The sequence below is a fragment of the Aphis gossypii genome, chromosome 2 (assembly GCF_020184175.1).
Source record: "Aphis gossypii isolate Hap1 chromosome 2, ASM2018417v2, whole genome shotgun sequence".
Lineage (NCBI taxonomy): Eukaryota > Metazoa > Arthropoda > Insecta > Hemiptera > Aphididae > Aphis > Aphis gossypii.
Window position 1 is genome coordinate 48,192,592 of NC_065531.1, and position 24,144 is coordinate 48,216,735.

The following is a 24,144-nucleotide window of genomic DNA, read 5'->3' on the forward strand; positions in this document are numbered from 1 at the left end:
GGTCAACCATTGAGGCATAGAGCAATACGACGAATACGCATAAGCCCGTTTTGTATCTTATATGTTACGTCCCATGGTCACTAAGACCATGACATAAAATGCGCGGGTTTACGTCTCTACGAGCATAGATAGGTAAGTAAAATATACGAGAATGCAGTATGCAGTATGCAGATTGATGAGACTGAATACTGATGATTGATGAATTGATGAGTGTAGATGAAATAGTTGAAATATACAGAAAATTAATAATAAATAATGTGCACACAACATGGTACACCAGGCGGCAGGCACACGCACGAATCAGGGTGGTTTTGTTCCGTTCGTAAATCGTAATGTTAATTGTTATGAAGATCACGATCACGATTTAGAGATCTCTAATCTTCATGGTTATTTGTTAATAGTGTTATCATTCGTAACCTACATGCTTTGTTATACACAGGTCGGCCAACTGTGTCATTCTTTAACTGTTAACATAACGCGCTTACCACGTCGTCGTCCTCACGCGAAACTTATCAGCTGTATTAAAATTCCTAATGTATAACCCCCTCTAATCAATTACTATACATCCATAGTCTGTAAGTCTGTAGTTCTGTACTCTGTAGCATAAAAAAAAGATATTCTCTGTGACTCTGTTGTACACACACACACACACACACACACACACACACATTCACACAAAACCTTAGGTTAACATACTACTGTCTACAGTGTGCTCTGTGTACCTACTTTACCTATTGTAATACAGTCTTATACACTTATACTTGAGTACTGGACACAGGTTTTAGTTTCTAACAATTTTGGCGACAGCATTATGTCAATGAGTATATGTTTGTAATACGGCATCACATCGCCATAATATTTTTGATATTTTTGTATGAAGAATGCAAAAATGACGAAGTTGAACCACACATTAAAGTAACTAATAAAACGAGCCGGTGAACAAGAAATAACGCTAGAATAGCTTAAAGAAAAATTTTAAAAAAAAGTGTCTTCATCCTAATTGTCTAAACGTCAGGACGTACAGAAGTAGTGTTTCCAGATTAGAAAAAAAGAAGGAAGGTACGTAATCGTTTTCAAATGCTTTCTTAATGATTGTGATCAATTAATTTTATTACGGTCATTGTAAAATTATACTATGCACATTGACTGACTACTTATTGCGGCATGAGCCCCTTATCTCTTATTTCCAATTTTTCGCATAATCACGTTTTTTCCAAAAATAAAATCTTTTATAAATAGACGTCCAGTGTTGAGTTTTTTTGATCTGCATTTTGCATCCTTCTAAGTCATGGCAAAAGGCAAAAATAAGAGACGTAACCGGCAAAGTTCTAATGCTCCTGTTCCACTTAATGCTGGCGATTCGTCAGATTCGGAGGAATTAAAAAGTCAACCAACAAACCGTGAGTCTACGTCCTGTAACAAACTCCACTGGTCGTCTTCACAATTAACATTCTCAGTTTTAAATATTAATATGTTTTTTCCAGTTCTTAAACATCCTTGCACTCATGTCAAAAAAGCAGTCAACATAAATAATGTAAACAAATGTTTACAAAAGATTGTTACACAGTGTTCTGAATGTAAAAACAATAAATTGGAAGTATGTAAATAGTTTTACAATAACTTATGTCAAGTAAATTATTGTACTTTTTTGAACATATTTCACTATAAAAATTTTAATTTAATTTTACAAACTCCATATGTAATAATTTGTATACAAATTAGTATTATATATTGTAATTGTATTTTAGGAGCTATTCATTTGTCTACAGTGTGGATCATTTCATTGTTCTTATCTTAACATCAACCATATCTCTAAACATCAGAATACTCCAAGAAGTGACTCTCATTCCATTGCTGTTAATATTGAAAGTTTGATAATTAAGTAAGTTTATTATATTTTTATTTTTGTTATTAATTATATATGTTATGCTAAATAATAGCGGCAATTGACAAAATTTTATAAATTATTATTTTAACAATGTGTGTGATAAGAATATTAGAAAATAGTGGTAGACAAAGAACTGAGGTATTAACTAAGGCACAATTTAATTGGCATAATAGAGCGTGCATCTTAAGTAGCGGGTAATTGTACTATCGACTGTAGAATGGCATATAACAAAACTGGATTAGGTTTCATGTGACATAGACGTCTAACATAGTTATGGATTTTAAATTCAACATATGCAAATAAATTAGGAGTGTCTAAATTGTTCTGCCAAAAAGCTGATAAGTATTTTGCTTGTATTAAAAACTTAAAATAAAATATATATTATACAGCAAATCATTATCATGGTATTTAATATCCTAATCAATTTTGCCCAGCAAAGTGGTTGAAGACAATTGAAGTGAACTTATTATTATATTTTTTGAATCAAAAAACTGAGTATACTACTGTGAAATCAATGTATCAGTAAAATGAAAAGATGATTAATTATAAATTCTAAGTTCTTAATTAAAATTACATAAGCAAGTGGAGAGCTATTGGTTTAATAATGATAAAGTTTTATTAGAAATAATATGAGATTTAGATAAGGTAGTCGAATGACATGAATCTAATGAGTATACTTAGGTATTTACTATTTCCCATATTTATTGACACAATTATTTTTAAAATTTAAGTATTTTTTTTAGTTCAAACTTAATATTCTAAATTTAAAACATGAACAATCAAACAATCTTTAATTTATTTACATAGCAAGTCTTAGTTTTAATTAATTTGTTTATTTATAAAGATGTAACGATTGTGAAAAAGAAATATCGGCATCCAGTTCTAAAAAGCTACAAATAATAATAAATTCGATCAATCATATGAAACAAGTGCAAACAGGTAAAAATAAAATGAATGATCTTCCAATTCAAGGTTGTTCTACTGAAGCAGATGCACAATATGATAAATTAATTTCAGGTTAGTAGATAATAATAATTAGCATTTATTTAATATTTATTTATTTATTTTTTTTTTTTATATAGAAAATTCTTCGAAAAAGTGTAATGGAGTAAATAAAAGTGATGATGATGATGCACCATCGTTAAAAAAAACATTTGAACCATCTGAAAATGTTACTAACAATGTTGAACGATGCAAAAGACCCAGAGTAAGTTTTCTATATACAACACTCAATACCATTCAAATATTGACACACTTTTATTCCAATAAGCTTATTTCAAGAGGCTTACATTATGTTCCAATGAACTGTTTATTTAATTTTTTTGTTGGTAAAACCTTGAAATTCCAAACTATCACTTAACATAAACTTTATTATGTTAAGTTATTAACTTAATTTGTTGTTTTCTATGTTTTTCTTAAATGTAATCTGACTTACCATTACAGTATTAAATTGTTATTATAGTCCTTGAATGAATTACATCTCATTTTATTAAAACTAGGTTAATTCAATTTCAGTTGTATTTTACCATCAAAACTGTTGTTATGATTTGGCTTATTAACTTAGTTAATATTTGGATGACTATCATCAAATAGATTATTTAAAGTTGAGTGGAATGCCTCGTACAGTTGGTTATCTGGTTGTTCGTTGTCCCATATTTAGCTCAGATTTCTTTGTGGGAAACATGGATTTGTTATAATATAAGTTTTTTTGTGTATGTTCTATGAATTTATTAATTGGTTTGGTTTATATGGATATATTACGGTAAAAATTACTGTTCAATTCACCTGTTCTTTAAAATTACCAGAGCTAGCTGTTTAATAATATATTTTTATCTGGATGAAATTAACTCATTATTAATTATATAATATACAGTGTGTTCAAACTAAGATGTTCTACTACATATTTCATTTGAATCAACTTTCATTAAAATTTTATAAAAATTAATAAAATATCATTAAAAACAGGTTATTTGTAAATATTAAATTTCTAAGACTTTGCGAGTTTTGTTAATAGTTCCAATAAAATAGTCTGATTCTCTCCTATTATGACATTTATTTGTTACTGATACACCATCTCTGAGATAGTTAATGTTTTATAGTCACTGATATATAACATAAATGGTGGAAGCTTAGTGCTATCATTTATATTTTATTATATCTTTTATAATTTATAATTATATAGTTTTTATTTAGTTTATGAGAATGTCAGCACAATGTTTATTATTATTTCTCTTAGGCAGAACATAAATAAAACACATTCGTGTAAGATCGTTTATTGTGATTGTCGAGTAATATTTTTGAAAGTTAAACGTATCAATTGTATATCTTATTATTATTTAACTTAAAAAAAAATGTACAATTAAATGGATATTAAACTACTTTGAGATTTAATTAAATTGATATCATACCTTTAGAAATATTCTCTATAATTTTTGTAATAGGTGATTTTACTCAAAATCATTAAAAATAATTTTGCGCAAATGCAGTATTTTGATAATATTTATTTTGGATGAAAGAGAGAAATTGCATATTGATCATTTCTCTTAATTATTATTTAATGTATTTACAACCCAACATAATTTTTATATAATTTGTTGAAAGTCTGATCTTCATAACTATTATTTATACTCTTGACATAATTATTATATTTTATTTTAGGGTTTAACCAATTTAGGAAATACATGCTTTTACAATTCAGTTTTGCAATGTCTAGCACAAACTCCATTTTTAAGAAAATTTTTACTTGATATAAGTGAATCTGGTGAACCAATGACCATAAAATTAGATAATGAAGATATTGTAAGTATAGTTTTATTTATAATGTATTTATTGACTATCGTGTTCTTTATTATATCAATTCACCTTGTTTTAACTTATAAAATATCAATTAATAAATATATTGAAATATGTCTTGATAAAGAAAATAAACCTTTGATAATTTTTGGATTAGTGTAAATTGTTATATTGAACACTTGATAATAATATTATGCTTTATATAATTGCAGGTGATTTAAACATAAATATATTAGATTTGAATTTATCGAATGACTATCTTAATATAATGGCAAGCTATAATTTTATCTCATGTATAAATAAACATAGGTGCATGAGTTTCTAATACAACCTTAACTTGTATAGACCACATATTTATAACTGTAATATCAATGCACTTGTACTTGAATGCAAAATTACTGACCACCATGGCACAATAATTCAATTTTTGAATAAAAATAATGTTGTTGTTACACAAAATATTCCAAATAGTGATAAAAGGTTAGGTTAGGTAATATATATATATATATATATATATATATATTATATATATTATATTTATATTATATATTTATTATTATTATTATATTTTATAATATAAATTCAGTTAATTCAAATAAAGTTTTAAACAAAAATAATATTGATGACTGTGTAAATTGTCTTGTCTGAGTGTCAATTATTAAAAAAAAAAAATAAACATTTAAGAATAATATATATTTCACTTGTACAATCACTTATATTTTATAGTTTTGAGAGTTGGGAATGCAATAATGATATTCATTTAAGCAAATGAAAAGGTACTATCAATAATATAATTAAATTTATATTAAAATTACCAGGCTGTACTATTACTAATTTTTGCTACAATGAGCTTAAAGTTTTTGGTTTTGAATCATTAGAAAATTCCTGATATTACTTTTATACCAACATAATAATATAATTCAAAATGTAATCATAGTTTTAATACTAGATATAAAAAAAATTTAATATAACTATTAAAAGATATTATAAAAATCTTGATTTCAAAAGTTTATTGAAAAATTAATCATTTTAAAAATTATAGGCATTTAAAAACAACATTCAAAAATTAATATGTCAATTATATTCACAAATTACAAATTTTAAGTTATTTATTTGTATTATATTGTTATCATTTATCTATTACCAAATTATATTTTGTGTAAATCAGTATAAATATTCAATATTACATATGAATTGTATTATCCATACTACATATTTAACATTTAACTTACCAATACAAGCTTTTAGTTTTTAGGCGTGAAAATGTTGCTTGTTTAAATTTCTATATGTATAACTTATATATTCAAAACATAAACAAATACACGAATAAAAACGATGATGTTATTTAAACCATTTAATGGCCAAATATAACAAAAAAAATATTTAGAAAAACCTGAATTTACAAATTGGTTTTATGTTACAAAATTATAGCAACAATTTATAAAAGTGCAAAAGCATAATTCTGTAAAATAAAATTAAAAGATTATTAGTTCTTGCAGCTTTTAAATTATTATGTACCATTTGCACTATGTAATTTTTTTATATATATTCCTTCACAAGAGGTAGACTAAATAAGTGTATAGACTAAAAAGAGAATGATACAAAAATAACTGTTGTAAGTTGAGGTGAGTGTTGGACAGAGTCCTAAAGAGATGCAGAACAAGTATGACTGACCCAATGTGGTTAAGAACTAAAAAAATTAAATTTTAATCTGATCAAATTTTTTTAAAGTTTTAAGAGTTAAAGACTCTCACACTTAGTTTTATATTTATCCAATGTGGTTCAATCAGAAAAGTTGACTTATGTTGGAAAAAAACTTACTTATTTTAGATTAAAAAATTTACTCTTTAATTTTTTAATAGACTGTACATCAAGAAAAATGGAGTTCATTAACTGAAAACCTGTATACCACTCTTCAGGAAATAACAAATGAACGTGAATCAACATTTACACCTAGTGCACTTTTAGATTCATTAAGAAAAAAGTGCAAAATGTTTATCGGCTATAGTCAGCACGATTCTCATGAACTTTTACGTCACCTTTTGGACTCTGTGCGTGATGATGACTTGAAGGTAAGCTTAAATTATATCATTAAATTATTATTAGTACAAAAAAGTTGAATTTTCCTATATTATAATATATAGTTTGTTTTTTTTTTCAAATTTTTTATCAAGTTAATGTTTCAATGTAACTAATATTTGTTAAAAATTCTTCTGCTCTTTTACATTTTTAGCAAAATTAAAGTATATTTTATTAAACTTTGACAGTAGCTCAGTTTTAGATCACAGTTTATTTTTAAACGTGATTTTATTGAATTTTGTTAATTAAATGAATAATGAAAAGTGTGATGTAGCTAAATTATAAAATATTTAATCATACAAATTTGAACTACATCACAAATAGTTTAAATAGAATATTAAGACTATTCTAGATATTAGTTATTTATTTTAAAAAATCTGTGATTTTTATATCTTATAAAAGAGACGTTAAGTTAAAATTTATTTTTAAAACAAAATTGTATCATCTACATAGGTGGTGATAGATGCCTACAATATTCCTTATTCTATTTATAAGTTAATACATTTAACATTTTTTCAAACTTATAATAATTTATTTTTAGCGATATAAAAAGACAATTGTACATCATTATGGTTTATCAATGAATGTTGACCCAAGTGAAGTGGATGAAAAGAAAACTGCAAAAATTAAAGAGCTTGGCAAAAAACTTCAAGGTGTTCTTTTACGTCCTGATCATGTATTCAAAGGTGAACTTTTGAGTGTCGTTCAATGTCAAACTTGTGGTCATAAATCAGAAGTAACTGAAAGTTTCCTGGACTTAAGTTTACCAATTGCAGTTGATAAGGCAATCATTTTTTAACTTTCCTTAATATAAACTGTATTGTTGTGAATAATAATATTAATTATTCTCAATAGAACCATCCATTATCATTTCCACGTAAAAAAGAAAATGATGTTTTTAATCAATCTAAGCATCAAACAAAAAAAGAACGCAAATTAGCATTAAAACAAGGAAGGCGAAAGAAACATGAGCACAAACAATTTAACAATAAAATGCAAGATACATCCGGTAATATTATTTTAGTCTAAATACATTTCAAATTTAAAAAAAAGGAATTTATTATTTTTAATACTGTAAATCTATATAAAAAAAATTTATAATTATTAATTTAAGTTGTAAATAATGATGCGGACATAGAAGATAATATGGAAATTGAAACCAACGAAGTAGAAATGTCTGTTTGGAAGAATGAAAACAAAGAAAATCCAGAATCTGGTTATGGTTCAGAAAAGCAACCATCTAATGTTACAAGTCCTTCTCTAAGTATTACAGAACTTACTACATTAATGAATAATACTCCATTGGCTGATCCTGACCGACAAATGGATGCTGATCAAATCATAGATTCTGAAAAACCTATGGATTTGGATTCAATGATACCTGGTAGTCCTGCTAATAGCCCAAGTTCACCTCAAGGGTCATCACTTGATTCCATGCGTGCTAATGTCAGTCCAGATTACATGGATGTGGGGACAGATAGTGCAAATGAAAATCAGGTATTGTTTATATAAATCATATTTAAATGCTTATTCATAGTAAAAATATTGAAATATACATCTCAATTAAACTATATTATTTTCAATTTTAAAATTAATGTTTATCTAAATTTGTTATTGTTTACCTGTATTTTATATATTAGGAGCGTAATAATCCTACACCAAATGTTAGTGATAACAACAGCGATGAACTATTTGACGATTCAAAAAGTGAAGAAGATGTAGAGGATGAAGAAGAAGGTGAATTTTCTCAAGAATGTCCACAAGCTACATTGCAACCTCAACCAAAATGTAAAGATAGCGAGTGCTCAGTGTTAACTTGTCTTAATCAATTTACTGCTTCTGAAATAATGACCGGTAATAATAAAGTTTCATGTGAACGGTGCACTGAACAACACAAAAAAAGTAAGGTTTTAAGTTTTAATAGAAATCATATTACAATTGTTATTAAATTATTTTTGTTTTATTTTTAATAGAAACAAATGAAGATAAGACAATTTATCGCCAAAGTACCAAGCAAATGTTAATTAGTTCTCCTCCGGCTATTTTAATATTGCACTTAAAACGATTTCAAATGTGTTATTCAACTACACGTAAAATGACAAGAGACGTATCTTTTCAATGGGTATTGGATATTGCTCCTTACTGCTCTGTTAAATGTCAAGTTAGTTATAATACAAATATATTTTTAAATATACTACATAAATGTTTAATTTGTTTATTTATTTAGAATAAATTAAGTCCGGGTCAAAACCGAATATTATACTCTCTTTATGGTGTAGTGGAACATAGTGGATTTTTACATAGTGGTCATTATATTTCATACGTTAAAGTATGGTTAATTTATTATTAACAACTTTTATTATGTTAAAATTTATTTTATGTAATGGTATATGTTATATTTTTTTAGGTGAGAGATTCGGTTAAAGATGATAGCTATCGCTATTCATTTTTAGAAGGCAGTAAAACCAAACCACCAAAAATAATTGATGCAAATGATGACCCTTCACATTTAGCTCCAAGTGGTACCTGGTATTGTATAAGTGATAGTATGGTTAGGCAAGTAACACCAAATGTTGTTCAAAACTGTCAAGCTTACTTATTGTTTTATGAACGAATTTTATAATACCGTGTATGTATATGTATATGTATTTATTTATGTATAATATATTATTATCTTATTCAAAATGAAACATTTGAGCAATTAAAATTGATTAATTATTTTTCAACATTATCAATAAATTTTATTTATTAGATAAATTCATTTTTCAAATATGTCTAATAATAATAATAATCATTAATAATATAATAATTGTTCTTTTATACTGGATTTTTTTTTTTTATTATTATTTTAGTTCATTTTCCGTGATTTAATATACTTAAGTATTTGAAACAATTGTTTTATAAGAACTATAAAACATATTATATAATATTATATAGTGTAGAAAATAAAAATTTGATGTTATACCTAATAATACATATATATATTATATAATATATATATTTTTTTTACAAACCAACATAAATAAAGATGCCTAATCAATACAATATAAGATTATTTTACCTTACTACCTAATTTATTTATCCTATTACTCTAATTATGAATTTATCATACATAAATAACAACCAAATATTATTATGTTTGAATTTCCTAGAAATCATAAAATTGTTAACTGTGTATATAATATGTATGACAAGAAAAAAGTCCTTGTTACATATTGTATAAAAGTATCAGATCCTCTGATTTATTTCAAGTTTCTCCAAATCTTAAACACAATTTATGATTACCTACACTGGCTACCTGCTATACTTAATACTACCATTTGAAAAGTACTTCTAAGATTGGTTATATTTATTAACTAGGTTCCAATACACAAGTAATACGCTGTAAAAATTAAATCGAGTCTACTGAAATACCCAAAAACAATTTCATAGACTAATAAGTACTACATAGAGTTGTACTGTAGTAGAATAATTAACTCACTGAACCTTGAATGAAGCTACCAGCGTTGTCTAACATGACGCCATATAGTATTTAGTTTGTATGAATCTATTACAGCTAGGTATAAGCCACGAATCTAAGATGTTTCACCCTCAATACAATGGACGTTAACGGGCTGAAAGAGAAAATTTCCCCCCAGACATAAAAAAAAAAAAATAAATATTATAAAATAATAATATAAAGTGCAAATAAATAAAATATGTAAAAATAATTAAATAAATATATAAATATAATTGTATAAATGTAAATAAATGTACTGTTTACGAAAATTAAATAATAAAAAATATCATAACACTGTTGATATTAAAATACAAAATTAAATAATGAAAATCAAAAATATGAAGGAATATAATAAAACTATTGATAAAAATTAAAAATAAATATAATTATTGATCTATAAATTAAAATTTTTATTAAAGCACTTGAGTATTTGAGTGGCTTATCTGTAGATGAGCTTCAATAAAAAGCAAAATATATTTGCATGATTAATTTGCACTAGTGTTGCAAATTTATTATTTCACCCTTCCGAAATATTGTTTATTTTATTAACAAATTGTGAAAAATGCTCTAAAAACAGTAAAAACTAAGAAAATGCATTAAAACCGTAAAAAAAATTTGTTTAAATTATCAGTATCATATATTAAAATGGTCGTATATTTCTGGTAAATCCAAAGTAGGTACGTGTTTTCAAACCTATTATTATGTAAAAATATACATCGATTCGGGGAGGAAACATCTCAATCCGGGCCTGTCCAGTACCGCTAAAATTCCCGGGGGGAAACATCCATTAGCTACAAGGTACTTAAAGTAAATAAAATAAGTATTATAATATTGTTCTGTACCATAAGGTGAATGGCCAAAAATAAGAAATGAGTTAACTGGATATCACTTTTAGGAAAAAAGCCAAATTAAAAATAATCCAAGGAAATAAACTCGTATTAAAATTTAAATTGTTATGAATACCTTATTTATTATTAGACTTACATTTGTTTATTGGATAGGGGGACGCGAAAAAATATTAAAATTATCTTGTTAAAAAAACAAAAATGCTATTTCCGATAGTAATTATAACACTATATTTTCGATTTTAATAGGTACTTTTCCGATGATAAGTATTAACTATTACTGTAGGTATTTATTATTTATAAATTTAAAATTATCTCAATTAAAGTTGTTTTATCACAAATTCACAAATCTCAATATTTTTTTATCACTTTACATTTTATAATTAAATATTTTCTTCTTCAAACATTTTGCAAAAAAAATGTTGTATTTACTTCCATTATTGTTATATACTTTCTTTCCATACCTTAATTTTCTACTTTGTATAGTCCATTGTATTTTTTTTTTTTTTTACATGATTGCTATAAAATTTTTATTTATTAGAATAAAACACTTAAAATTGAAAATTTATAATTTAGTACTAGATTCTTCATAGATTGTTTATATGAATATACCTAACTTAAAATGTATAACTAATAAAGTCACAATTTTATTTTATAAACGTTTGGTTTAAATTTAAAAAAAAATTATTAAGATCACGAAAATTGAAAATTATTTTGTAGGATATCCCTACTTTATTCGATTGAATTGATTAATATATTTTGAATCTGAGATAATCTCAAATCAGTCTAAGTCAGATCTTAAATATTATTGTATTTCCATTTCTTAATAAATTATTAAATTCCAATAATTATTTATTATTCTGTTTCCTAATCTCTATTCTCTAACGGTTATCGCTTATCATGAAAATATTTGAATAAGTAAATACTAAATGGTAGATATGCGATACACTATCATTCTTTATACATCAAACAACTTATTTCTATTATTAATTTACTATTATTTGGTATTTTCAATTTACCTTTGCATTTACTATATTTTTGATTTTATTATACTAATATTATCATATGGAATTTTTACATCTTGTTTTTTTTCAATGATAACTATTAACTAATAATTATTTGAAAATTATTCAATGTAGTCATGTCAGGTCTAACCACTAAAGTATTTTATGGTTCTTCTAAACGTAGTTCGTTCCATTTAATACCATCAACATCATCATCCAAAAAGGTAAGACGTGAACCATGCCATTTAATTAATGTTAAACGGTTGCTGGGACCTCCAATTGGCTGGAAAAACTTTCCTAGGCAACAAGAAGCACTAGACTATGCAAAAACTAAATCTAATGGATGTATGTCTTTCACATATGAACAAAGTAATGGTCAACGATATTTTATGGTGGCTCATCCTGAAACATTTTGGTACTATGACTCTCGTAAACCACCAAATGAAAGACACACTTATGAGATCATACCAGAAAATAACCCATGCAAATTATACTTTGATTTGGAATTTAATCGCAATGAGAATCCGGAATCAAATGGTATAAACATGTTAGAAACCTTTATTAAAATTGTTATTATGTTTATCAAACAAAAATTTGATATAATATGTAAAGAAGAAGATGTTCTTGATTTAGATTCATCAACAGCAGAAAAATTCAGTCATCACTTAATCTTTCAATCCTTGGTATTCTCTAATAATTGCCAAGCTGGTCATTTTGTTCGATTTATATGTTCTGAAATTAATAAGTTTTTGTCTGAGGACCACTGTCTAGAAGATAATGGGTGTTTTTATAGTGGAATAACTACTAAAGATCTTATTAATTTAAAAACTGAACAAGGATTGTTTTGTGACGAAAGTGTATATTCGAGGAACAGACATTTCAGATTATTTAAATCATCAAAATTGAAAAAGAATGTTCCATTAGTCCTAAGCAATACAAACAAGTATAAACTTCCAGAAATGGCTCATTGCGAGGATTGTTTTGACAAACAAATATTTTTAAAGTCTCTAATAACATTTGGCTGCGATGATGATGTATTATTGAATTTCACAAATATTACAAGTCATATTGTTTCTCAATCACATGGTAATCGAGCACATTTTGATAATAATAATCAAGGTACATGTCAGTCAAGTTATACAAGTTCACCATTTCCAAAAATTGATAGATTTATATCTGATCTTGTGTTCCCAGGAAAAATCTTTAAAAATCATTACTTTCCCTCAGTTAACAAATTAGTTTACAGTATTGTGAAGAATCGTTATTGTGGAAATGTTAAACGACAACACAAAAACAACAATGTAAAGTACGTAGTTGATTTAAACGAAATGTATTGGTATCAAAAATGTTATGATCCCGATTGTGAACAGTATCGATCAAATGGCACTAAGTTGCCCGATGAAATTTGTTTTGAGTACACCAATCATATAATGGATGATTTATCTGACAGCCAATTAGTTGAAGTTGCAGATGCTGTTCTATTTTGAACCTATATCAAAGGATTTTATGAATTAATTAATTCATAATGTATATTATAAAAAAGTATATATTAATGTTTTGTTATTAATTATAAAATATTTTTTTTGACTAAGCAATGTTTTGTTGTAGTTTTTTGTGATCATGTACACTAGATATGTATATATTTTTTAATGTAGTAAAATACTAAGTAACAATATAAAAACATTATATTTAAAATGGTATGATTTTGTATAGAATAAGATGTAATAAATTATACTTTGTTTTGACAAAATTAATTTTTTATAAATTTTATGTAGACAAGTCCAATTAAAGAGCAAGCTTCAACTATAATAATAAGTATAAGCATAAGTTTGTCCTGGAAAACATGTCTGTTAATAGCAGAGACATAGCGGTGAGAAGATTGTCTGGAACTGTCAATGTCTTCTAATCGATTTCGGGTACCACTTAGTGTATGTCTTTGTTCTCCTAATTCTTGAACGATTGCAGAGCCAATTTCTTCAGTTTCTACAGCAATAGATTTTATACTAGTCAAACGGTCATTAGTGCGCAACAAAACTTTACGGTTTTCTTCGAGGACTTCCATTGATGCGTGAACTACATGTATTTAGTATATAATAAAAGTATCATTAGATATGTCATTCCTGCATGCTATATAATATTTAAAAACAATTATCAAATAATTGAATAATTGTCTGTTATAATTTGAATACCTTATCTTACCTGAAACAGCTATACGCTAAAGTGATCTATATGACTGTATATATGTATTTGTCTCCACGCGACTACTCAACGAGAGAAATACATGAGTTAATCAAGGCCGCAGAAGATTCTCAATCTTTATTTAATTATCAAATAGTACTGACTATGATTTCCTTGATAAAAACATTTAAATAACGATTTTAAGAGTTATTCACTAATTAATAATCACAAATCACAATGAAGTAATTAGCTTATAGTGCTTATACTCTAATGAACTACAGCGGTAAGAGCTTATAAGAATACAAACATTTAACTTAATCCGTCTATAGTATCTTATATTATATGTTTTAGTTTTTTTTTTACAGTTTACAAGTATAACCTATAGATGATAATATATATATTAAAAATAACATAATTTATAATATAAAATTTAAGAAAATATAAATTACCTATAATAGCACAATAATTACTTAAAATAATTAATTTCCATATTATATATTATTATCTATGATAGTACTACGTAGTGAAAAGTCAACATGGTTACCTTTGGTTACTTATTTACTATTGGTAACAGTACTAATGAGGCAAAATATACCGAAACTTCGGGAACACGACTGCCCCATAGGTGTTTATAGTATAGGCTGATTAGACCACAGATTATTTACTATATATATATATCTTATGATCTATAAGCCTTGGCACAAGCTGCTGCTGGTGATGTGCGTAAAAAATTATGAGTGTCTAAATTACTATAGATAATATTATCTATGTAAATTACAACTTTGATAACAACCACTATTGTTATCTATGATTATAACAAAAATAAACAAAAGATAAGAGATCTGCAGCGTGATGTACCGAACTATATAACCAAATATTTAATATAACTATATAGTATATAACATTATACTTTACAAATTACAGCCGTTCGGCGTTCATGTTAATTTCAATAATATTTACATTCCGATTTCCGATTTCCAATTCAATTGCTTATTGCCTCATTAATTATTATTGACCATAGAATAAGAATTTATTTTTTTATTTGTTATTGACTGTTTAATGTTGTTAACTGTTTACTCGGTGTTAGCTTTTCCTTATATATTTTATATTATTTTATGATATTTGTAGCTGTATTGTGTACATTAAAATATTGAATTTAACTTTAAAATTTATATTAAAACCATGGTTTTCCATCACCTACATCATTTCTCAGTTTTTGTATACTTACAGCCAAACAATATTCTTATATTTAATGTTTGATGGTCAAAAATTGAAAAGCTTGTTAACATGACTTATTAATAATAACTTTTAAAAACAAAAATTATGCAAGCCAAAAAACGATTCATAATATTACTTTGGCTCATTGTCTTATTCATTTTGGTTATGTGCTTCCTAAAAACATCCAGAAAACCAGATTCTTTGCTTCATCTAACCTACAGTATCGACGATGTTGAAAATCTACCATCTTTCATGGATGACTGGCAACAAAATTTAGAAGTTGGCCGTCCTCCTGCTGCAAAAACCTATGAAGCTAGACAACAAATACCATATCACACATCACATAGAAAAACCAATAAACTCTGCAGGTTCATTTATGATTACTATTATTAGTATAAATTTATTTTTTCTTAGCTACATAATTAATTTTTACAAAGACTGCTTGTTGAAAAATAATAATAAAATATATATATATATTTTAAGAATTTTGTGTTGCAATAAATGCACTTATTGATATACCCTCTAAAAAATCCTGACAAAAAAAAAACCCCAATTTTTAGGTTTTATGAACTGAAAATAGGTTTATTTTTAAGGAAGCATATAATCCAATATGTTAACACAGCAGGCATATTTTCAATAATATATATGTTTAATAAATATACATTTTTTTGTATAAATAGGATTAATTTTTATTATTTAAGAAATAAACTTATAAGTTGAAATTTGACGTACCTCTTACACAGAAAAAATATTTTGTTTTTTCAGAATGGAGACATGTTTTGATTCTTCACGTTGTGAAAACGATTTTCGGGTATTTGTGTATCCATTGTCTGAACTAGAAAGCAGTGGATTAATGACTTCAACCCGTAGTGTCTTGTATCAGAAAATGTTGGATATTATTGTGGAATCTAGGTATTACACAGATGAATATACCAAAGCTTGTGTATTTGTGATAGCTATTGATACCTTAGATCGAGATCCCTTATCTCCAGACTACCTACGTAATATTCCTGTGAAAATGCAGAGACTCAGACATTGGAACGGTGGACGAAATCATGTAATTTTTAATCTGTATTCTGGTTCTTGGCCAGATTACAATGAAGATGATCTTGGATTTCATACTGGAGATGCTATTTTAGCCAAAGCTAGTATGTCAGTTACTAATATGAGACCTGGTTTTGATATTTCATTTCCATTATTCCACAAAGTGATTATTATGAACAATATTTAAAATTTTAATGTAATCAACTAGTATTTTTTTTTTTACATAGAAACACCCAGAAAGGGGCGGTGAACCTGGTTTTGTTCGCTCCAATACATATCCTATTACTAAAAACTATAAACTAGCGTTCAAAGGTAAACGATATGTTCTTGGTATTGGGTCTGAGACTCGAAATTCTATTTTTCACTTACACAATGGAAAGGACATAATTGTAGTAACTACGTGTAAACATGGCAAAAACTGGAAAGATGCTCAGGATGAAAGATGTGATGTTGATAACACTTTATACGAAAAGTAAATGCATATTAAAATTGTACAAAACAAAAGGTTTATTCTTTTTTTTTTTTTTAGATATGATTATGGATCTCTACTTAAAAATTCAACATTTTGTCTAGTTCCTAGAGGCCGTCGATTAGGATCTTACAGATTTTTAGAAGCTTTACAGGCCGGATGTATCCCTGTTTTGCTGTCCAATAATTGGGCTTTACCTTTTGATGAAGTGATTGACTGGAATAAAGCTGTGATATGGGCTGATGAGAGACTGCTGTTTCAAGTACCAGAAGTGATTCATTCAATATCAGAAACTAAACTTTTTGCTTTGAGACAACAAACACAAATTCTTTGGGAACAATACTTTAATACAATTGAAAAAATTGTGTTTACTACGTTTGAGGTATTTATTTTTTTAAATCATGATGACTTTATTTGAATTAATTGTAGTTTGAATCTTTTTCAGATAATTAAAGAACGTTTACCTAAATTTCAATCTCGTGATGGCATAGTTTGGAACACATCCCCAGGAGCTCTTGTCTCACAAAATTCATATACTGAATATCTTAATTTTAATTTACCATTCAATTATCATCTACTTGGGAAACAACCCAGTCCTAATTTTACTGTAGTAATATTTTCACAACATAACAGTCTAAACTCACCACTGTATCGATTAGTTCGTAACATAGCTGCAAGCAAATACTTGACTCAAGTAATTATATGGAGATACATAACACTAACAGAACTAAATAATATAATTTTTGTTTTAGATAATAATAAATTCGTGTGCTGAAAATAATGGTAAAAGTGGATACCAAAATATTGCTGGTGTACAAATATTAATATCATCTGGAAATAGTTGTAGGAGATTTGAACCATTACCATTTATTAAGACTGAAGCTGTATTATCATTAGATGACGATGTAGTTTTAACAACTGATGAAATTGATTTTGCGTTTCATGTCTGGCAATCCTTTCCTGATAGAATTGTTGGATTTCCAGCAAGATCACATTATTGGGACAATAGCAAGGTTTGTATTCATTTTTACATACTAAAATTTAATAATTAATGCTTGTAAGTTTTAGCAAGTACATATTTATTTTTGGTAAGTCATAGAACATCAAAAGTAATCATTGCTGATATCCGTAAAATTTATTCTGTTTTTAATAATTTGGTTATTTTTAAAAATTTTGTCAGTACATTAAACTGCAATTATCGAATTTGTCATACTTACGTTTTAGAGGTAGACTAAATACTAATATTTCCTGAATACCTCTACCATATTCTATAAATAAAAATATAAAATTTGTATTAATTAAAGAATAATTTTTACATATTTACCAATTTTTATTAATACTTTTTTTCTCATTTAAGTGTTTGAAGTGCATATTGAAGTCCTAAAAATATACTCTTTAGTGCTATAACTTCTGAGCCATGGTAATAATTTATTGCATTCTTATGATATACAGTTTACCATAAACTGACGATAATGCTTTTATACAATTCCTGACAAATCAATGGTAAAAACAATTGAAGAGCTCCGTGTAAGAACGAGATAACTCCATTTTTCAAAACTTTTCAGGAAACGATAGTTATTTAAAAAAAAAATTTAAATAAATATACAATTAATTTGAAAAACAATTTAGATAAATTAAATTTACGATAAAAAAGATTTTTTAGTAGGTACTTAAAGCACCTAGCTGTAATAGATTCATACAAACTAAATACTATATGGCGTCATGTTAGACTACGCTGGTAGCTTCATACAAGGTTCAGTGAGTTAATTATTCTACTTCAGTACTACTCTATGTAGTACTGTAGTACCTATTAGTCTATGAAATTGTTTTTGGGTATTTCTTTGAGATGAGAGCTAATATTAACCTAATTTATTTTGGAGTTATCTGATTTTTCAATGGAAAAAAAAAACCAGACAACTGTGTAACTTTATATTTCCTGTACGAATGATCAGAGTTGCTTGTTCTTGCACGAAGTCTTTCAGTTACACTTTATTTTAATAATTTAAATTTTATTTATAATTATATAATACTATGGACTATGGTATAATGGTATAATAACCTGGATTTAGAAAAGATTGTGATGTGATTAGATATTATTGAATGATGTTTCACTAGATAATATTTATATTTATATATTTATTTATTTTTTAATCAAATATAATTTATAGATCGCTTAAGGTGTTTAAAATAATTTGTGGTAGACCGCATACGACAAGAACACCCAATCAAAAAATATTTTATAAGATTATGTTATAGTTTATTTAAAACTTTAAATTCCAATGAAATACTACAAAACACATTTTTATAAATTTAAACCATAAGTGGGCAAGTGGGTGTTGAATTTTACTAAATATATTTCGATATAACTAATCAAGGAATTTATAATCAGAAACAATCCTTAAAGATAAGAATCAAAACATTTTTTTTACTACTTTATGGACACAAATAGAAAAAAACAAATCTTAATAAATTCAATACAGTCATCACTTTGTTCACATCTAAAAAACATAATATTAAATTAAAATTTCTTTGTTTGATAAAAATTTCAAAACATGTGTAATTGCATAATTCACATTCAGTATAAGAAATATTTACTTCAAAATTAACAGGATTCTTGGTTATATACATCAAAATGGACAAATGAATATTCAATAATACTCACTGGTGCTGCTTTTTATCATCAATATTACAATACATTATATACTAAATGGTTAAGTCCTTTATTAATCAAAACGGTTGAACAATCTCACAATTGTGAAGACATTCTCATGAACTTTCTAGTCAGTCATGTAACCCGTCGTCCACCGATTAAAGTGTCACAAAGAAAACACTACAAAGAGCAAGCTAACAATGGCATGCCAAAGTAAATATCACACTAACTTATTTTACTAGGTTTAATATATTATTAATGTATGTTTATATAATTCCATAGATCACCTTGGAATGATCCAGATCACTTTATGCAAAGACAAACTTGTTTAAACACTTTTGTAATGCTTTTTGGTTATATGCCATTGCTTCAATCAAGTGTAAGATTTGATCCAATTTTATTCAAGGACCCTGTATCAAATTTTCGGAAAAAATATAAACAAATTGAACTGGTATCTAATTAATTTTAACTATTATTTATTTAATACTTTGTACATTGTTTTTCGACAATAATTATATGGAGTAGTGTAAATAATAGTCTTTGAGATGTATATATTACTTTTAAAACAATAAATGTATTTAAAAAGAATTAAGGCACTCCATTACTATACTTCTAAGTTTAAGTCTCCAGTTTTTATCCATCTTTTCACAAAATATATGAGTAGACTTATCATCCACTTGAATTAATGTGTCTTCTGATTTCTGTAAATAAAAATCATAATAATGAATTTAAAAAATAATCGCTCAACTTTTAAACAAAAATTCAAAAAAATAATTAACTTACAAGATGAATAGTATACCCATGTGTATTGTGTTCAATTTTAGGATCACTCACGCCTTCATTTGTCAATGCGCGTAAAAATCTATCAATATCCAGTTGTCCCCACTCATAAGTTTTTTTAAACAATGTTTCTAATAAATAAGGTTCAGTCGTCTTATTTGCTAATAAGTCATCTCTTAAAATCTAAAAAATGTTTAAAACATTTATAATATAATAGAATAATTAAATTAATAATAAAACTTACATCTAATTTATATTTATTATCTTTAGTATCTAAAACAGCTGTAAATTTTGATGCCTTTAGTCCAGATTGTAATTCGTTTAATGTTACACTGACTACCATTTCTGTTGTAAATGGTACATTAACTGTTTTTATATCAAGTTTCTCTGAAATAACTTCACCTCTTTTTATAGTTAAAACTTTCCTATCAACCTAAAATAATAAAAATATGAGTTATTAAATTATGTTTAGAGTGTTTTATTAATAACTACTAGTTTAATATAGTTTAATATACTTGATCAATAACAAATTCATTTTTATGACCAAATCCAGCTGGTGGAATGGCATAACGCTCAGGAAGAATTAACACAGCTGGTTTAAGATCTTTAATCATTTTGTTGGCTTGTGTGAAATTCATACTTGTATCAATTGGACAGTGCATAGCTTTCATAGATAGTGGTTGGAATGGTGCTAAGGCTTCTAAATATGGAAACTCTGGCTCTAAAATAAATAATTGGACATAAGTCATGATTTTTGACAATGCTCTATATTATTTATCTTAATATATATCTTTATTAACAAACTGAGCCCTGCACAATAATTTAAAATATAGTACAATTTGCAATTGAAATACATTGTACAACTAACACACAAAAGTTTATATAAAATAATAATTGCAATAATAATATAAGTATTATTAGCACATATATAATAGAAGTAGTAACGCCTAATTTTAATTTTATCAGTTTATATTTACTTATTGTGCCCAAATGGTATAGATAGTAAATTTAATTTAACAAATATTATATTATTAAAACCATAAATTGTATTAATTTAAATATCTAAATTAATTTTATTATTGTAAATAAATGTGAACTCATGGGACCCCACATAAAACTGTTCAATAAGGCCCATTATGTTTCCAAAGAAATAAACAATTATAATAATAAGCTAAATGATATGAATTCAAATTTCCAAATAGTAAAAAAATAAGTATGATTTTTGAAAATGTTATACCTTTACCAAAATATTAAATGTACTTATTTGTTTACTATTAAGAAATTAACTTACCCGTGAATATAATTGTATTCTGAGGATTTGTACCCCAATATTCTACAAAATGTACTACATCACCAAATCGCAAACTAGGATGACCGCAAAATACTACACAAGGCTTAAAAAATATAATAAACATAATTATTTTTTGATGACCTAACTTGAAATAGTTCATTTATATTTACTTGTCTTAAATCATTCCACAGATCATCTGTATAAACATGTTTAAAATGCTTTAAACGTCCGGATTTTACTAATTGAGCGTGTGGAAACGGCTCTTCTGGAAAGTATACTTTATTTTGTTTTGATTGAGACAACCTAATTATTAGAAAAATATTAATTTGATTTACTATTAAATTAATCATAGTATTTTTACTGACCATTCTGCAAGAATATTTGAATATTCTAAAGAACTATGAGCCACAGGAGAAATAAAATACATTGGAATTTGACCTAAAGCCGTACTGTCCAAGTGAGATGATAAACATTCAAATAAATCATAAACAACACCTGAAGGGTAACATGGAATAAGTACTGATCCATTATTTCGCAATGTAACAGCCACCGATAAACATAGTTCCCCTAGCATTGAATCTGGATTGGCGGCAGGTGCTTGCGTTAGACTACTTAACAGCATTAGATCAGCATTTTTTAAGTTAACTTGATCCATGGGTCTTGATTACAAAAAAAAAAAAACAAAAAATTAATCAAAATTTAGGTATTATCAATGTAACTTCTTTACTTATTTGTGATTTATAAAAAAGAGTAATACCTTGGATGTGTTGTTAATGTTGAAGTATTGCTGACATAAACCAATTTCTTACTTTCCAAATATATCACCCAATTACTGCTACCTAGGCAATAACCAGAACTAACAGCTGTTACAGTCAATGCACCTGTAATTTCCTAAAGCAACATGTATAATTGAGTAACTGATGTAAAAACCCAATTATAAATCTTACAATTTTTTGATCATAACTAATCATCTGCACACGTGTTAAACTCGAATTAACTTGTGCAAGGCTATACAATTGTTTCCATGTATGAGGTTTGAAACTGTTACATAATGGTGGTGGTAATAAATGCAAGATTTCCTTCCAGTATTTAGCAACATTAGGTTTTGGTGACTGTTCAACAAAATCTACTAACTCCTCGAGAAATAATCTAAAAATAAATTTAAATGTCATATAATACCAAAATTTATAATTATTCAATAATTTTTAATGTCTCACTTTCCTATGTGCAAAGTTGGTTCAGTCATATACACAACTCCTTTAAAACCTGTATTTTCTGTAATAAAAGGTAAAGCCAGCATAGTCATGTAGTTGGATACCAATATAACATCAATATCAGCAAAATCAACTAACTTAGTTAGTGGTGTCATGAATTCAGGTGCAGAATTTACAAGAACTTGATTAGTCATACATTCATTAAGTTCCTATTCAATACAATCGTAACATTTAATTTAAAAACAATCTAATTAATAGTTAAAATATTATATACCCCTTCAATTTGTGGATCCGAGAAATTTTTAGGTATCCAAGCTGCTGCTTTATTTGGTTTCCAGTCTGGTATTGGATATAAAGGTAAAAAATTCAAAACACTGTGTGCTGATAGACCACAGTCTAACATTATTGTAACTGATTTTAACTTTATCACAAAACATGGTTTGTTCGGATCTTCACTCAAACAATACTATATATTTTATAAAAAAAAATAATTACAAATACATCATAATTGTAAGTATTTTGTTAAGTTTTTACTAAAAATTAATATTTTATCTTACCACTTTCATAATGATAGTTGAATCAAAAAAAATTATCAATTAATCAACTTTCATAACTTTTTTATTGTTGTATTACTTTTATTTTGTTGTAATACTTATTTAGCAATTCATTATAAATTTTTTTTTTTATTTAAAATATAAAATTATCTTTTGAGCAGTGAATACTTGATTCAAAATTGTATAAATGTTAAAATAAAGTACCAATAACCTAAAGAAATTGTGACATTCTATACACTACAGAAATAACAGTTTACAATTAACAATTGTAGAACACTGAAGAGTAAAAAAGTAAGGAGTACTAAGTAGAAATATTATAGTTAAAACTTTAAAATGTTTAAATTATTATTTGTTTTGAAATAAGTTATCATGCTCTTAAAATATTAAAAAATTTTAATAACGCGGTATAAACCATAAACTCATACCACAGAATAGAGTTAATTAATTGTTTCAACCATATCCGTGGTTAGTACCTAGTACCATGATTTAAGATAGTACCTACATTAACCCTTGCGTTTATCAGCAGCTGCAAGCTGATCCTTTTCATTTTTTGAACATGCTTATCAAAGAATTTTGGCATACTTATATATACAGCTCGCATTACTCGACTCAGGCATCTGGCACTTTAGAATTTTCAC

At 26.4% G+C, this 24,144-nt stretch overlaps 5 protein-coding genes across 12 annotated transcripts; 3 read left to right on the forward strand and 2 right to left on the reverse strand.

Annotated features, from left to right (window-relative positions):
- The first annotated feature begins 560 nt into the window (after nucleotides 1-560).
- On the forward strand, nucleotides 561-9,580 carry LOC114120416 (ubiquitin carboxyl-terminal hydrolase 16). Of its 3 annotated transcripts, XM_027982310.2 has the most exons (15): nucleotides 561-1,059; nucleotides 1,240-1,400; nucleotides 1,485-1,597; nucleotides 1,749-1,882; nucleotides 2,733-2,905; nucleotides 2,971-3,095; nucleotides 4,547-4,687; nucleotides 6,544-6,753; nucleotides 7,302-7,544; nucleotides 7,616-7,769; nucleotides 7,875-8,257; nucleotides 8,401-8,662; nucleotides 8,734-8,921; nucleotides 8,988-9,089; nucleotides 9,168-9,580. In XM_027982310.2, the coding sequence occupies exons 2-15, from the start codon at nucleotides 1,289-1,291 to the stop codon at nucleotides 9,381-9,383; spliced, it is 2,556 nt and encodes an 851-aa protein (XP_027838111.1). In that variant the 5' UTR covers nucleotides 561-1,059; nucleotides 1,240-1,288; the 3' UTR covers nucleotides 9,384-9,580. The 3 variants fall into 3 exon arrangements, with proteins under 3 accessions (XP_027838111.1, XP_050055893.1, XP_027838113.1); XM_050199936.1 differs by lacking the exon at nucleotides 1,240-1,400 and having other exon boundaries at nucleotides 564-1,059; XM_027982312.2 differs by lacking the exons at nucleotides 1,240-1,400; nucleotides 1,485-1,597 and having other exon boundaries at nucleotides 564-1,059.
- Nucleotides 9,581-12,245: 2,665 nt separating this feature from the next.
- Nucleotides 12,246-13,595, forward strand: LOC114120464 (DNA-directed primase/polymerase protein-like). The gene is made up of 2 exons (XM_050200196.1): nucleotides 12,246-12,645; nucleotides 12,721-13,595. The coding sequence occupies exons 1-2, from the start codon at nucleotides 12,246-12,248 to the stop codon at nucleotides 13,593-13,595; spliced, it is 1,275 nt and encodes a 424-aa protein (XP_050056153.1).
- Nucleotides 13,596-13,775: 180 nt separating this feature from the next.
- On the reverse strand, nucleotides 13,776-14,990 carry LOC114120465 (vesicle transport through interaction with t-SNAREs homolog 1B). 3 transcript variants are annotated; one of them, XM_050201817.1, is made up of 3 exons: nucleotides 14,736-14,990; nucleotides 14,308-14,459; nucleotides 13,776-14,181 (listed from the first exon to the last, which is right to left on the reverse strand). In XM_050201817.1, the coding sequence occupies exon 3, from the start codon at nucleotides 14,168-14,170 to the stop codon at nucleotides 13,859-13,861; it is 312 nt and encodes a 103-aa protein (XP_050057774.1). In that variant the 5' UTR covers nucleotides 14,171-14,181; nucleotides 14,308-14,459; nucleotides 14,736-14,990; the 3' UTR covers nucleotides 13,776-13,858. The 3 variants fall into 3 exon arrangements, with proteins under 3 accessions (XP_050057774.1, XP_050057773.1, XP_027838176.2); XM_050201816.1 differs by having other exon boundaries at nucleotides 14,308-14,754; XM_027982375.2 differs by lacking the exon at nucleotides 14,736-14,990 and having other exon boundaries at nucleotides 14,298-14,728.
- Nucleotides 14,991-15,260: 270 nt separating this feature from the next.
- LOC114120422 (exostosin-1) lies at nucleotides 15,261-20,255 on the forward strand. The gene is made up of 8 exons (XM_027982321.2): nucleotides 15,261-15,872; nucleotides 16,270-16,711; nucleotides 16,776-17,020; nucleotides 17,078-17,399; nucleotides 17,463-17,711; nucleotides 17,770-18,030; nucleotides 19,627-19,880; nucleotides 19,950-20,255. The coding sequence occupies exons 1-8, from the start codon at nucleotides 15,610-15,612 to the stop codon at nucleotides 20,128-20,130; spliced, it is 2,217 nt and encodes a 738-aa protein (XP_027838122.1). The 5' UTR covers nucleotides 15,261-15,609; the 3' UTR covers nucleotides 20,131-20,255.
- Nucleotides 19,714-24,142, reverse strand: LOC114120423 (integrator complex subunit 9). Of its 4 annotated transcripts, none has more exons than XM_050201815.1 (13): nucleotides 24,009-24,142; nucleotides 23,227-23,418; nucleotides 22,956-23,161; nucleotides 22,686-22,887; nucleotides 22,496-22,629; nucleotides 22,104-22,397; nucleotides 21,909-22,041; nucleotides 21,739-21,841; nucleotides 20,963-21,168; nucleotides 20,692-20,880; nucleotides 20,451-20,630; nucleotides 20,162-20,368; nucleotides 19,714-20,077 (listed from the first exon to the last, which is right to left on the reverse strand). In XM_050201815.1, exons 1-12 carry the CDS (start codon nucleotides 24,105-24,107, stop codon nucleotides 20,246-20,248), a joined length of 2,061 nt encoding a protein of 686 aa, XP_050057772.1. In that variant the 5' UTR covers nucleotides 24,108-24,142; the 3' UTR covers nucleotides 19,714-20,077; nucleotides 20,162-20,245. The 4 variants fall into 4 exon arrangements, with proteins under 4 accessions (XP_050057772.1, XP_050057771.1, XP_027838123.1 ...); XM_050201814.1 differs by having other exon boundaries at nucleotides 20,155-20,368; XM_027982322.2 differs by lacking the exon at nucleotides 24,009-24,142 and adding an exon at nucleotides 23,510-23,841 and having other exon boundaries at nucleotides 20,155-20,368.
- Between the last annotated feature and the right edge of the window lie 2 nt (nucleotides 24,143-24,144).

Bases quoted from the DNA above. Each gene is read 5' to 3' on its own strand.
- LOC114120465 (XM_050201817.1), bottom strand. From the start codon at position 14,170: ATGGAAGTCCTCGAAGAAAACCGTAAAGTTTTGTTGCGCACTAATGAC.
- LOC114120423 (XM_050201815.1), bottom strand. From the start codon at position 24,107: ATGCGAGCTGTATATATAAGTATGCCAAAATTCTTTGATAAGCATGTT. The intron at 22,630-22,685 runs GTAAGATTTATA...ATGTTGCTTTAG, and splicing joins TTAGTTATGATCAAAAAATT to GAAATTACAGGTGCATTGAC. The intron at 22,042-22,103 runs GTCAGTAAAAAT...TCTAATAATTAG, and splicing joins TCAAATATTCTTGCAGAATG to GTTGTCTCAATCAAAACAAA.
- LOC114120464 (XM_050200196.1), top strand. From the start codon at position 12,246: ATGTCAGGTCTAACCACTAAAGTATTTTATGGTTCTTCTAAACGTAGT. The intron at 12,646-12,720 runs GTATAAACATGT...TAATATGTAAAG, and splicing joins TGAGAATCCGGAATCAAATG to AAGAAGATGTTCTTGATTTA.
- LOC114120422 (XM_027982321.2), top strand. From the start codon at position 15,610: ATGCAAGCCAAAAAACGATTCATAATATTACTTTGGCTCATTGTCTTA. The intron at 15,873-16,269 runs GTTCATTTATGA...TTGTTTTTTCAG, and splicing joins AAAACCAATAAACTCTGCAG to AATGGAGACATGTTTTGATT. The intron at 17,712-17,769 runs GTAATTATATGG...TTTTTGTTTTAG, and splicing joins CAAGCAAATACTTGACTCAA to ATAATAATAAATTCGTGTGC.
- LOC114120416 (XM_027982310.2), top strand. From the start codon at position 1,289: ATGGCAAAAGGCAAAAATAAGAGACGTAACCGGCAAAGTTCTAATGCT. The intron at 8,663-8,733 runs GTAAGGTTTTAA...TATTTTTAATAG, and splicing joins CACTGAACAACACAAAAAAA to AAACAAATGAAGATAAGACA. The intron at 9,090-9,167 runs GTATGGTTAATT...ATATTTTTTTAG, and splicing joins ATTATATTTCATACGTTAAA to GTGAGAGATTCGGTTAAAGA.